General features: G+C 40.6%; 1 protein-coding gene across 5 annotated transcripts in view; it reads left to right on the top strand.

Annotated features, from left to right (window-relative positions):
- MAK (male germ cell associated kinase) overlaps positions 1-14,684 on the top strand; it is a 131,642-nt gene that overhangs the window by 42,638 nt on the left and 74,320 nt on the right. For 4 of the 5 annotated variants that reach the window (XM_073631050.1, XM_073631046.1, XM_073631047.1 and 1 more), the window contains exons 4-6: positions 2,032-2,153; positions 11,256-11,338; positions 13,582-13,714. In XM_073631050.1, coding sequence (XP_073487151.1) covers positions 2,032-2,153; positions 11,256-11,338; positions 13,582-13,714 — 338 coding nt within the window. Of the gene's footprint in view, positions 1-2,031; positions 2,154-7,551; positions 7,632-11,255; positions 11,339-13,581; positions 13,715-14,684 lie in introns of all 5 variants that reach the window. The other variant, XM_073631049.1, reaches the window with a different exon arrangement.

Here is a 14,684-nt window from a genome sequence, read left to right as displayed (position 1 = left end):
CGTTGGGGCAGCCCCGAGCCCGGCTGACAGCAGAGAAATGTTTTCAGGAGGAGGGCAGTGGGCAGCCCCAGCAATAAAGAGCCCAGGAGGACAATGTGAATGTGAGTGCATACCCCAAGCTGGCCAACCTCCGGAGCCACACAACATCCCTGAAATAGATTGCATGCTTCCCTGTCAAAATATCTCTGGAGACTGGCTGTGTCCTGCCTGCAAATGGGGTCCACTGCAGTGCCGCAGGCTTGCACAGGCAGGTATCAGCAGCATATATGCTGAGATGATATGACACTGAGATCCACACTCTCCTGCACTCCTGCTTTCTCCCTGAATGAGGGCAGAGCTGCACTGCCCTCCAACCAGTTTTGGCTGCTTCTCTGTACTAGTTTGGAAGCTGGAACCTGGTGTGTATTACTTTACTGGAAACCGGATATCCAGAGCTGGCCAGAAGGCCCCCTGCATCTTCACCCTCTCTCGAGGAGCTGTCAGGAATGCAGAACAGTGCACTTTTTCTGAGTCTTGGCCCTCACATGTTTCAAAAGCTTAAGTCTACCTGTCAGAGCAGATAGGGAACCAGGGCACAGCAGGAGTAAGGCTTTGACTTGTCATTAGACCATGGCCTGGTTGGTGGTCTATTTATAAAAAATGAAAATTTCCCCGTGGGGTTTTTTAGCAGGAATTATGAGTTAGCAAAATTGTAAAAAATATATAAATAATTTTATTATAAAAAAAGGGCAAATAGACAATGTGGACAAAAAAGGGCAAATGGACAATGTGGACACAAAGTTAAAACATGAGCTCTGGGTATGTACAATGCGAGACTATTATATTACAAGCAGGGAAAACACAAACACATCGGCCAGTACAGGACAGTACAACCACAATGATTTGTGGCTGTACTGTCCTGTCCTGTCCTGTCCGATGTTCGGAACAAAACCCGAACTGTTCCGAACATCGGACAGTACAACCACAAATTATTATTGTAGGATGCAAAATTTGATAATCTCATCCATTTTCTAACCCTCATGGTATTGTCTAACATTGTGTTTTCCCCGCTTCTAATATAATAGTCTCGCATTGTACATACCCAGAGCTCATGTTTTAACTTTGTGTCCACATTGTCTATTTGCCCTTTTTTGTCCACATTGTCTATTTGCCCTTTTTTTTGATAATAAAATTATTTATATATTTTTTACAATTTTGCTGACTCATAATTGCTGCTAAAAAAATCCATGGGGAAATTTTCCTTTTTTACAATATTTTGTCATTTGGGGTGTGCAGCCTCTCAGACTCATACATGTGTCATATCATGCTATGGTTGGTCTATTTATTTCCATGAAATTTGATGTTTGGATAACACTACCAAATTTAACCAGCAGGTGACACTCCAGGAACAACTGACAAATAATACATCTAAGATATGAAACAATTCAGGAGCTGTGAGTTGGGAAATAATCTTTGTAGCTACATGGAGTGGTTCAAAACAAATAGGTGACTTGCAGTTTTTATGGTAGTCTCCTTTTTAAGGATAGATTTGCCTAAAAATCACATTTAGTTGGATGCACCTCTCAGCTTTTTAAAACATCCCCAGCCACCCTCAATCCAAGCTGTACCAGGCAATAGCATCACCAGTCTTGAGTGTTTCCTGAACAGATCTTTGGAGCATCTATTACTGGTAAGGTGACAAAGAAAAAAGCACTCTTACATGCTGAATAGCTGAATTGACAGTGACCCCGTGGATTTAAATGTATTTATAGAGTTTATATATTTCCATGTACACGTGGAAACGCAAAGCACACCTTTTATGGAAACCTAGATTAAAGCAGCTGAGTGTTAAAATTAGATATGAGAAATATGCACTGGGGAGGTGATATAATCATAGTCTGTCAAGTAAGCTGCAATAACACTCGCTTTCTAGATTCCTTTTGCTACATCAACAAGAAAAACAGAAATCCATCAATTATTGTGTACTCTGTTATTGCAGATTTCAGTATTATATAGAGAGATTAATCAATACTTTTTTTTTTTTTTTTACAGTCCCTAAAAAAACTTAATCATGTCAACGTGGTCAAGTTAAAGGAGGTAATCAGAGAGAATGACCAACTCTATTTCGTATTTGAATATATGAAGGAAAATCTTTATCAGCTGATGAAAGACAGGTATGATCCTTTTATCACTGTACTATTCAAACAAGATATTGGTATCAAGGTTCACTTTTACCTAAATCATTTGGAACTGGTTCATGGTAAAGCATGCTCCCTACATTGTTGACACTTACCTTTCTCCTACTCCCCTGCCACCCAGTTTACACAACTTTGATACTCCTGATTATGGAAGAACTTGTGACTCTCTTCCGTTCCTCCTACTGTGCAGCCTTCAGTGCCCAAGTGGACTATTGTGAGACCTGAGCAATGTGATATGGAGGCAGAGAGGACATGCTTAGTCCTATATAAGCCTCAACCTACCACGTGCGTGCCTGTACAGAAATTTCAGAGGGGGCTCCAGTGAGTGAACGGGTAAGCAGGGATACTAGTGAAGTGTAAAACCAGTAGTGATGGGCCTGCTAATTAAAAAAGATGATAATTTGCCTTGAATTAAAAATGGGCCTATGAATTGAAGCTTGCAATAACTGATAGCAGACCAGCCATTTTACCTTTGAATAGATTGCTTTAGTAGTTTTTCCTTTCTTTCTTTGCTGATTAATCACTACAGGATTTGGGTCACTATTTATTATTAAATGTTTAAAAAAAAGCAATATATCATTTTTACACAGCATAATTTTCTTTATATATTCATAGGTCTACATGCACGGCCCTGGCATTTACACTTGATTATTTAAGCTTGCCATACACTAGTTGAAAATTGGGCGGTTTCGCAAAGACCGGCCGAATTTCGATCAGTGTGTGGCCATTCCTGCTCCGCAGTGTCAAAAGAGACAAGCTGGAAAACATTTCTCGATCAGTGGCTGCAGATGCTGATCAGTATATTCTAATAGCAGTAAGTGCCCCACTGCCATCATACAATCTCCTAGTGGGGAGAGGAGTCCTCCATCCACTATTTGTGTGGATGGAGGAATCTGGTAGTTTTTGTGTTTTTTTTTTTGTTTAGCCTTTTGGCTGAACCAAAGAAACTAACAATGTATGGCCTAACTTTAGTCTGAGTTGCTTCACCCTCCAACTTCTATCCTACTGGGACAGTGGCAGTGGCACTGTGCTGCCCAAATTCCTAACTCTGGTCCTTCCTCCCATGCCCCTGTTGCATTCTTCGTACTATAAAGTTAATACAAAATCAAACGGTGAGATTACGGCTTTTTCATTTTGATTATCGAAAGTGGATAGACTTAAACATTTAGAGGGGAATAAAAAGCTGGTAGGTGGTTAAGAAGTTGGAATATCACTTTTAGGTGAATAACCCTGTAAAAAAAAAAAATAGATTTTTTGTTGCTTTCAGTCAGTAAATATGCTTGTGTTAGCATAAAAAAATTCATTGTTCTCTACCTGATAACAACAAATGCATTGTTAAAGTTTAAGTTTAGTGATTTTTATTTTAAATCATCAGGGATGGTCCAATGAATGAAAATTGCCCTGTGTGCAGGTGTCTGCTGTGTTGATTGAAATCTTCAGTCCTCTTCCCCCCTCCAGATACCCCTTCAGCTGTGATCTTCCAGTGCTTCAGGGGTTAAAACTATTAGCTGCAACTGAGACAGACATTTGTCAAAACTGCCGACTATGCCTGCCCTTTCCACCGCCCTTTTCATTCATAAAACTGTACTATTGGTTACCATGATGATAAGTGATTTATGAATGGAGGACAGGCAGATGAATGAAAGGTCCACCTCCTCCATTCATACATTGCATTCATTGTGGGAGACAATTGTACAGCTTCTACCCTGTTTCCCCGAAAGTAAGACCTAGCGTGATTGTCGGTGCTGGCTGCAATATAAGCCCTACCCCCCAAATATGCCCTAAAGTCCTTGTAGGTCTTATTTTCAGGGTAGGGCTTATTTTGGGGGAAAAAAGGTAGGGCTTATTTGGGGGGTAGGGCTTATATTGCAGCCATCACCGGCAATCACGCTAGGTCTTATTTTTGGGGAAACAGGGTATGACTTGGGGGGGGGGGGGGGGGGGGCAGAAAACATGGGTATAGTCAGCACCTACAATGAGTGCCTGTCACAGCTGCAGATACTCAAAATAATCCTGCAGCATTGGAAGCTAACAGCTACTTTGGGTATCTGGGGGACAGAGGACTGAATATTTTAAGCAAAATAGCAGCCACCAGCCCAAAGGGGCACTTTTTTTTATTGTAAGTACCATCCCTGCTTATTTTAAAGAAACATCACCAAACTTAAGCTTTAAAAAAACATATTCCAGGCCTTATTTCTGTCTTCTTATTATATAGTCCCTTTAAAGACAATACTCTCCTCTAGATAGGCAAATTATGAAAAGACAAGCAGCCCAAGGGGATTTCTTCATTAGTGGTAGACAGTAGAACAAATGCTTATTCACACAGCCCCACAGAAGTTCCCCATTCACAGGACAACAAAGTATACTAGGAACTGTAGTACTTTATTTGGCTGTATGGGGCTCTATTACTTTCTATTGAAAAGGAGTCCCACCCACAAGGCACTAGCCATGTCTAGAGCCATCAAGTGTTACAAGTACACTAATCTAAAGCCTCCCATAGAATGTTTGAATCTCAGATGGTTCAGCAGGGACAGGCAGAGATTCGAACCACGTATAGGCAGACTGATTGTACCCAAGTCCGTCCATCGATTGACTTGGGAACAACCAGCATGTCTGAGTTTTAGGATGCGATTATTGCCATCGTTTATAGCCGCTAGCAATAATTACTATGTACTACCAGCAGGATGGCTCCCCACACCCGCTCGCCGGGAGAACAGAGTAGCTCTGCGGAAGGGATTCCCCATCAACACTGAATGTTAGTGGAATTGTGTGAGCAACCACTGGTTACAGGAAAGAAAATTGCACCATCTATAGTCAGCTTTATGGCACTTTTACACTGCCCCGCTGCGATTTGGCTACAGCGTGGGTGTAGCACAATGTAACCACAGTTTTTGTACGGGTTACCTGTGGTTTCTCATATACTTCTATTGTGTCCCATGCTTTTGGTGCATTTTCTGAAAGTGCACCGAATGTCATGTATACTGACATATATCTTTGGTGTGCTTTCAGAAAATGCCCAAAAAATGCAGGACATAATAGAAGTCTATGGGAAAGTGTGGATAACCCCACACCAAAACACTATGTTGCACCCACACTGTGGCCAAACCTCAGCAGGACAGTTTGAAATCACCCCATTTATCACCTGCACTGAATGTGTCAATACTGCCTGCATAATCTGGTGGCTTTTATCCCAAGTATATTTACTGGTCTTAAACCTAAGAAAAATAATTTAATTCATACTGTGACCATGAGTGAACCCCATTAGCATAACAACTCTGTATAGAAAATTTGAAACATGTCCTCTCTTCATAAGGGCAAGCCATATCTTTTTTTTTTTTGTCTAACACAATGTGCCAGAAGGTGACATAATATACTTGGTATGATGTTGGGTAATCACTGCAGAGAGAAAAAGAAGTTGATCTATTTCAGTTATTTCTTTATTTGAAGTCTTTGGTCTGTATAATAAGTCATTAGGCTCCACTGGCAGTAATAAAGTGGATGTAAACCCTCTCCTATACCCAGTGAAGTGAACAGCCTCAGATGATACAAATCTCCCTACATAAGTTTTACATATATATCTGCTGTCTTCAGCTTTATATACTGTTTAGAAAGTGCAGGTCCTGAATTTTTAGTTCCTCATTCGGCAGTAGCAGTCAGCAGTGTTGGATTCCACTGGGAGACAGCTGACTGGAGGAAAGGCACACACCCCTCTCCAGATAGGCAGGGACTTTCAGAGCTTTTCAATAAGCCTTTTTCAATAAAGATGGCTGCTCTTGACATTTAAATCTTCAGCCCTCCAACATACTGCCGCAGTGGTAATCTTCTAATGTTGCAGGGGTTATTATAAGCCACTTGTAAAGAATGCCAACTGTCTCCACTCTTTCTGCCCCTTCCTTCATTCTGTAAAGCTGTACTATAACTTCCCACAGTGAAAACGCACTATGAATGGAGGAGGAAGACCTAATACTCATCAGTTTGTTCTCCATTCATTAAGCACTTTTTGTTGCTGGAAACTATAGCACAACCTTTATGAATGGAGGAGGTGTGTGTGTGTCTGTGGGGGGGGTCATAGTCCAGTCCACACTCTCAATGAGTGCCTATGACAGATCCTGTGGTTCATATTAACCCCAGCAGCGGAAGTTTACTACTCTGGTGGAGGGGAGCGACTAAGGACTGAAGATTTAAATTAGTGAGAAAACAGCCACCCACAAGAAATGCTTCTCATTCAATGTACAGTAAGTATTGTCCATTGTGTTGATTTAAAAAAAAAAAAAAAAGACTAAGGCCCCTTTCACACTTATAGGACTTCAAAGCCGCGCGATTTTACTGCGATTTTGCGGCCACGATTTTGCCGCGATTTGCCGCGATTTTACCACGATTTGGGAGCAGTACTACTTTGTACAACTTTGCCACATTTTTGGCGTTAACAAATGAAAACATACAGTAGTTGGTATGAATCATAAGGGGGAACTCCACGCCAAGTTTTAAATAAAAAAACTGGCGTGGGTTCCCCCCCCCAGGGGCATACCAGGTGTCGGCAGAAGATGCGGTCTGGTATGGATTTTGGGGAACCCCACGCCGATTTTTCGGCGTAGGGGGTGCCCCTTAGATCCATACCAGACCTAAGGGCCTGGTATGCCCCTGGGGGGGAACCCACGCCATTTTTTTCATTTAAAACTTTGTGCGGTGTTCCGCCTCAGGATTCATACCAGACAGCTGTCAGCACTGCCTGTCGGTCATCGCGAAAGGAAAAAGAAAGTTTTCCTTTCCCGATCAGCGAGCCAGGCTTGTGCTTACAAAGTCGTACTGAAATCGTGTCTTTATTATTCAGGCACGATTTGCATGCTACTTGAGGGTTTACCATTGAGGTCTATGGAGTACAACTCGCATAGAAGTTGGACCAAAGTAGTGCAGGGACTACTTTCAAGTCGGCACGACTTAAAGTCGTGCCAATATGAATGGTAGTCATTGAAAATCATGGAGAACGACTTGTCATACGATTTTGCAGTACAAAATCGTGGTACAAGTCGTATAAGTGTGAAAGGGGCCTTAGGCTTTAAGGGTGTATGCACATGTATGCCAAATTTTGGTTGCCATGTGGCAATTGTAACCAATGCACAGTATTACATGAAATACATCTAATGAATGTGTATGCTGTCAGATCGCTTAGGCAAAATTTTTCAAAATCATTTAGCAAACAACGTTGGTGCTTTGGATGGCATTGGTTGTAAAGCATGTAGCCACAGACTTAGCAGATGTGGTTCTCAGTGCAGCCACCAATGACAAATGCAGCCATGTAAAAATAATATACCCTGAGACTTTACACAAGCTCCCTTGTATCATTACTTGAAGTGTTTAATTTGTCTCTTCACAGAAATAAATTGTTTCCTGAGTCAGTCATCAGAAACATAATGTATCAGATTTTACAAGGCCTAGCCTTTATCCATAAGCACGGTAGGTTTACAAAGTGAGAACCGTGTGTAACCTTTGCAGTGCTTTTTCCTGGTAATGTATATTCATCATTTGATGTGATATCTTATTTAAACAGGGATGGACTGCTACCATATCATTACTAAAAGGGTGGGGTTGATATGCTAAAGGGATAAAAGGTATTCACTTTGAAAGTCTCAGTGCTTTAGTAAATCAACCCTACTGTGTAAATGGCAGATACATGTATATATTTAGGTGGAATTCTTCCAACCATTGCTGGTTATCAGTTTAAATTGTAAAGCTCTGGTATTAGAGTCAGTTTTGGGCCTCCTTCATATGGCTATTTAGCTGCATCCACCAGATTCCAGCAGAAATAATCAGCGGATTCTTTCGGCTGGAATCGCAGGTACAAGTGAATAGCGGCTAGCGGCAGCTGCTCAGCCTGCATAAACCTGACAGCAGCCGCCACTGTTCATATGTAGCTGCACACAAAGTAACCTAACTTGACCACAGGTATAGTGAGAGAAAAAAGTATTTGATCCCCTGCTGATTTTGTATGTTTGCCCATTGACAAAGAAATGATCAGCCTATAATTTTAACCACTTCAGCCTCAGAAGGATTTACCCCCTTAATGACCAGGCCATTTCTTGTGATACGGCACTGTGTCGCGTTAACTGACAGTTGAGAGGTCATACGATGTTGTACCCAAACAAAATTGATGTTCTTTTTTCCCACAAATAGAGCTTTCTTTTGGTGGTATTTGATCATGTCTGCGGTTTTTATTTTTTGTGCTATAAACAAAAAAAGACCGACAATTTTTAAAATAAAAAAACAATATTTTTTACTTTTTGCTATAATAAATATCCCAAAAAAAAATGTAAAAAAACAAATTTCTTCATCAGTTTAGGCCAATATAAACGTATACATATTTTTGGTAAAGAAAATTGCAATAAGCGTATATTCATTGGTTTGTTTTATTTATAGCGTCTACAAAAAGGGGGATAGATTTATGGCATTTTTATTTTACTTTTTTTTTTTTTTTTTTAACTAGTAATTGTGGTGATCAGTGATTTTTTTTTTGTCAGAACTGCAACATTGCGGCAAAAGGATCGGACACTTTTGACACTTTTTTTGGGACCAATGACATTTATACAGCGATCAGTGCTATAAAAATGCACTTAGTACTGTATAAATGACACTGACAGGGAAGGGGTTAACACTAGGGGACGATTAAAGGGTTACGTGTGTCCTAGGGAGGTGTTTATAATTGTGGGGGGAGTGGACTGACTGGAAGTACAGAGAGATCGCTCTTCCTAATCACTAGGAACAGAAGATCACACTGTACTCCCCAGACAGAACGGGGATCTGCTTTGTTTACACTGGCAGATCCCCATTCTGCCTTTCTGTGGAGCGATCGTGGGTGGCCGGCAGACATTGCAGCTGCTGCCTACACACATCGGCTCCGGTGCTGTGCGCATGCCCACTGTATCTATTACACAGAGTGCTGTACCGGTACGGCGATTCGCGCAATAGAGCCACCCTGCCGCAGTATAACTGCGGCAGCTGATTAGCAAGTGGTTAATGGTAGGTTTATTTTAACAGTGACAGATAGAATAACAACAAATAAATCCAGAAAATCGCATTTCAAAAAAGTTATAAATTGATTTGCATTTTAATGAGTGAAATAAGTGTTTGACCTCTTCGCAAAACATGACTTAGTACTTGGTGGCAAAACCCTTGTGGGCAATCACAGAGGTCAGAATGTTCTTGTAGTTGGCCACCAGGTGTGCACACATCTCAGGAGGGATTTTGTCCTACTCCTCTTTGCAGATCCTCTTGAAGTCATTAAGGTTTCGAAGCTGACGTTTGGTAACTTGAACCTTCAGCTCCCTCCACATATTTTCTATGGGATTAAGGTCTGGAGACTGGCTAGGCCACTCCAGGACTTTAATGTGCTTTTTGTGAGCCACTCCTTTGTTGCCTTGGCAGTATGTTTTGGGTCATTGTCCTATCTAATACCCATCCATGCCACATTTTCAATGCCCTGACTGAGGGAAGGAGGTTCTCACCCAAGATTTGACAGTACATGACCCCGTCCATTGTCCCTTTGATGCAGTGAAGTTGTCCTGTTCCCATAGCAGAAAAACACCCCCAAAGCATAATGTTTCCACCTCCATGTTTGACGGTGGGGGGGCGGTGTTTTGGGGGTCATAGGCAGCATTCCACCTCCCCCAAAACACGACGGGTTGAGTTGATGCCAAAGAGCTTGATTTTGGTCTCATCTGACCACAACACTTTCACCCAGTTCTCCTCTGAATCATTCAGATGTTCATTAGCAAACTTCAGACGGGCCTGTACATGTGCTTTCTTGACCAGGGGGGCCTTGCGGGCACTGCAGGATTTCAGTCCTTCACGGCGTAGTGTGTTACCAATTGTTTCTTTTTGGGGACTATGGTCCCAGCTGCCCTGAGTTAATTGACAAGATTCTCCCGTGTAGTTCTGGGCTGATTCCTCACAATTCTCATGATTATTGAAACTCCTCAAAGTGCGATCTTGCATTGAGCCCCAGACCGAGGGAGATTGATCGTTATTTTGTGTTTCTTAAATTTGCAAATAATCGCACCAATTGTTGTCACCCTCTCGCCAAGCTGCTTGGCGATGGTATTGTAGCCCATTTCAGCCTTGTGTAGGTCTACAATCTTGTCCCCGACATCCTTGGACAGCTCTTTGGTCTTGGCCATGGTAAAGAGATTGGAATCTGATTGATTGCTTCTGTGGACAGGGGTTTTTCATACAGGTAACAAGCTGAGATTAAGAGTACTCCCTTTAAGAGAGTGCTCCTAATCTCAGCTTGTTACCTGTATAGAACACACCTGGGTACCAGAAATCTTGCTGATTGATAGGGGATCAAATACTTATTTCACTCATTAAAATCCAAATCAATTTATAACTTTTTTGAAATGCGTTTTTCAGGATATTTTTGTTGTTCTGTCTCTCACTGTTAAAATAAAACTACTATTGAAATGATAGACTTTCTTTGTCAGTAGTCAAATGTACAAAATCAGCAGGGGGTCAAATACTTTTTCCCCTCACTGTAACCCCATGACGTGCAGCTACATGTGCATAGTGGTGGCCGCTGTCAGCCTGTCATTGGTTTATATAGCTGTTCGCTTGCACTTGTGATTCCAACCACAAGAATCAGCTAATTCTTTCTGCTGGAATCTGGTGGATGCCATATGGCCATATGAAGGAGGCCTCAATCTACAGATATATATTTCTCTTTTAACAACAGAAGCCTGTGATCTTGAAATATGCATTCTTTACCTACACTGTTCTTTTTCTTCTTCAGTTTTGAGAGAGAACTACTGATACCATTTAGATGAATAGAGGGTAGATGATAATATGCATTCAGTAAATTGGTCACATCAGATTCCTGTATAGGCTCATTTTACAATGTATGAAAACACTTACCTTGGCAGAGAATACAATTGGCATTGAAACAAGATACACAAATATCCTGGACACTGTTTTATGTCTTTTGATGAGACTTCTAAATGGTATCAAGAGGCCTTGTGATTTTCATTTCCTTTCATTACTATTTATTCTTTTCTTTTCTGCTACTGCTTTCCTACATCACTGTCTCGGCAGAGAGAATAAGATGTTCACTGAGAGTGAAATAAGGAACATTATGTTTCAGGTGCTTTCTGGCTTAGCCTTTATACACAAGCATGGTAAGCATTTAGAATGCCATTTTTCATCTGCATCCTGCTAAGTGTTAGTTACTGAAGTTAAATTATATGCCCTATTATATACTATCCCTATTTATTATTGTTGTATTATATTTTTATAATATATTGTTTGGAAAAACATACATGCATTAGACATTTTATATGAAGTAGATTTATGTAATATACAGTATCTGTAAATCCCTGTGTAAATTGACAGTACTATATAAGTAACTGTAATAAAATAAATGTAGAAAAGCACCTTGTCAGTAGCTGTAAATAGGGGATTTATTCTTTCCTAAGCTTAAAGTGGAATGAAACCTAAAACCAAAAATGCAATATATTGCAACTTACCAATTATTAGATTGAAGGAGCACAGGGGGCACCTTTGCACAGCAGCACTGGTAATCTGGGGGGAGGGGAGTGATAGAGGCACTAGCAAATTTAGATACACTAACAAATTGAAGCTGAACTCCAGCTAAAACATTAAAACTCGTGCATTTTGTGACCATTAACCCCCCCCCCCCCTTATTTCCAGCTTATTTGTTTGGTACCTTATCAGTTTTCTACATATACATTATATTCGCTTTCTAGAGTTCACTGTTACTGGAAAATCACTGTGCTCTTATGAGCTTTTGCTGGTTCGTTGTGGAGCTCCTGCTCACATTTATTGTAGTACTGCCACAATCTTTTGTAAATGCACAATGTCTAAGGCTGGGTTCACACTTATGCAAATTGAATGTGGGTTGGATTGTGACCAGCGCTCTCCGCAGCAGCTCCGGTGCGAATTGCACAGGAGTCCTGTGTATCTTTTTGTTAGTTTCAGGTCTGAATTCAGCCCAAAATTCAGGCTGAAATCGGACCTGAAACGATGAATGGAGACGCACCGGACTCCTGCTGTGAGACTCTGCTGTGAACCCAGCCTCAAAAAGGAATTGCATAAAAAAAGAAAAAGCTAAGCTCCAGCTAATGCCTCGTACACACGTTCCAATTATCGTACAACGTATCATTCGCATTTTGTTGCATAAAACTAATATTGAATACAACCGTGCAAAATGTGCTCTACGAAAAGTAAGATTTTTGTTGTACGATTCTGGAAAAACCTTCCGGTGTGCGTAGCTACGTATCTGAAATGATGTCAAATACGTGTGACCCCTGTGTCCTTCTGGTTTATTTTCTTGTTTCCAATCATGCATGGTGTTCATCTATCGATTTTTAGGGGACGCATACTGTACTGATTAAACGATTGTCATACGATGGGCTGTTGTCCGAGCAAAGTTTTTGTGTTTGCCCTTTTGGATTTTGTTGGACGGACTGTCATGATCGGCTGTCGAAAGCTGTGTACTAACGATCACATTATCGAATGATCAATCCGAAAGCGATTTTTATCATCCGATAATCGGAACATGTCTACGAGGCATTAGGCTCTATTCATACTTGTGCTACTTGTCATGCAACTTTGGACATCAAAGTTGCATGACAATTCGTTCCTCATGTTTTCCAATGATAACCATTCATATAAGTGTGACTTAAAGTTGCAGCAACTTCAAAGTAGTTCATGCACTACTTTGGTCCAACTTTCATGCAACTTGAGAGCCATAGACTTCAATGTTAACCCTCAAAAGTTGCATGAAAGTTGTACCTGAATGTTATACAATGCAACAGTTATCACTTATCAATGGTCAAAGTCGTATTCAAGTTGCACTCATCCAAAGTTGCATCAAAGTTGGTGCAACTTTGGCGTCGTACAAGTGTGAATGAAGCCTAACACTATAAAAGAAGTTACAGCAAATCGTTTTTTTTTCCTTTTGGGATAAAGGTTTTACATAAATAAATAAAAGCTGATCATTGTAAGCACCAATGTCAGTGGTAAATGGTTTGTGTTAACCCTCTAACTGCTAAATCTGCGCGGCAGCTTGTTCTGCTGAAAAACAACAGATTTACTTGCAGGATCACTTGGTGAAAATAAGGGAAAGAAAGCCTAAAAAAGAAAACTAATGTAGCCACATGTAAGAATTGGTAAGCTGTAATATAATAAATATTTGCTTTTGGGTTTAATACTGCTTTAAGTTATCATTTCAAGTTTTTGTCTTAAGATACTGTCCTGACTTTTTGGGGGGCATTATAGGCATTCATGGGTGTCAAGCACAAAATCTTTATACTGCTATTCTTTCATTTCATTTTTTCTGTTAATTTTTAAAATCTGGGCATGTTCTGTTCTCACTCCCTTTTTCCTTTTGCTGGGTCAGGGTTTTTTCATCGGGATATGAAACCTGAAAATCTTTTATGTATGGGTCCGGAGCTTGTGAAAATAGCTGATTTTGGGTTAGTACGAGAACTGCGATCTCAGCCGCCCTATACAGATTATGTGTCCACCCGATGGTAAGTTACCTATAGTAGCTAATAATGTGTATACCGTTTAATATGGAATATGGGTTAATAATAAACATATATATTGAAAATTGAATAAGGAATATTTCTTACAAAGCATTACAGGTAGTCATTTTCACTCTAGGTCTGTTTGCCCTAATTGCTTCTTAGGACTTGGGGTAATCATGAGATGATTCATGTGAACTTGTACTTAGCATAAGCATGCTGTACATTACCTTCCCCATTTTTCTCCAACATCTTGGGCTCCCGCGATCGCTCGTGACACGGCGAGAATCGGGATCTCTGTGTGTAAAGAGGAGAGGAGGGGAGACACAGATCGTCTGTTCATAGAAAGTATGAACACCGATCTATCTCTTCCCCTAGCAAGACCCATCACCCCTTCAGTTAGAACACTTAGTAGGAAACACAGTTAACCCCTTCATCGCCCCCTAGTGTTAATCCCTTCCCTGCCAGTGACATTTTTACAGTAATCAATGCATTTTTATAGCACTGATCTCTGTATAAATGCCAGTGGTCATAAAAATGTGTCAAAATTGTCTGATGTGTCCGCCATAATGTTGCAGTCATGATAAAAATCGCAGATCACCGCCATTACTAGTAAAAAAATAATAATAAAGATGCTATAAATCTATCTATCCCTAATTTGTAGACGTTATAACTTTTGCGCAAACCAATCAATATACGCTTATTGTGATTTTTATTACCAAAAATATGTAGAAGAATACATATTGGCCTATCAGTTAAAGCGACGCAGCGCTGAATCGCAAAAAATGGCCTGGTCATTCAGCAGCCATATCTTCCAGGGCAAGCGGTTAATCGGTTAATAACCTTATTCTTAAATATCTATACGCAGTGGTAAATATAAATAACCTAATATATGGTTAGGGAGCAAAATATCTAATCCACTCTGAGAATAACAGACAGAAGAGATATACTGTATATACTATTATGCCCCGTACAC

Source organism: Aquarana catesbeiana, linkage group LG05, assembly GCF_042186555.1.
Source record: "Aquarana catesbeiana isolate 2022-GZ linkage group LG05, ASM4218655v1, whole genome shotgun sequence".
NCBI classification, from domain to species: domain Eukaryota; kingdom Metazoa; phylum Chordata; class Amphibia; order Anura; family Ranidae; genus Aquarana; species Aquarana catesbeiana.
Note: the sequence above shows the minus strand (reverse complement) of the source record. Positions and strands in the feature narration are given on the sequence as shown.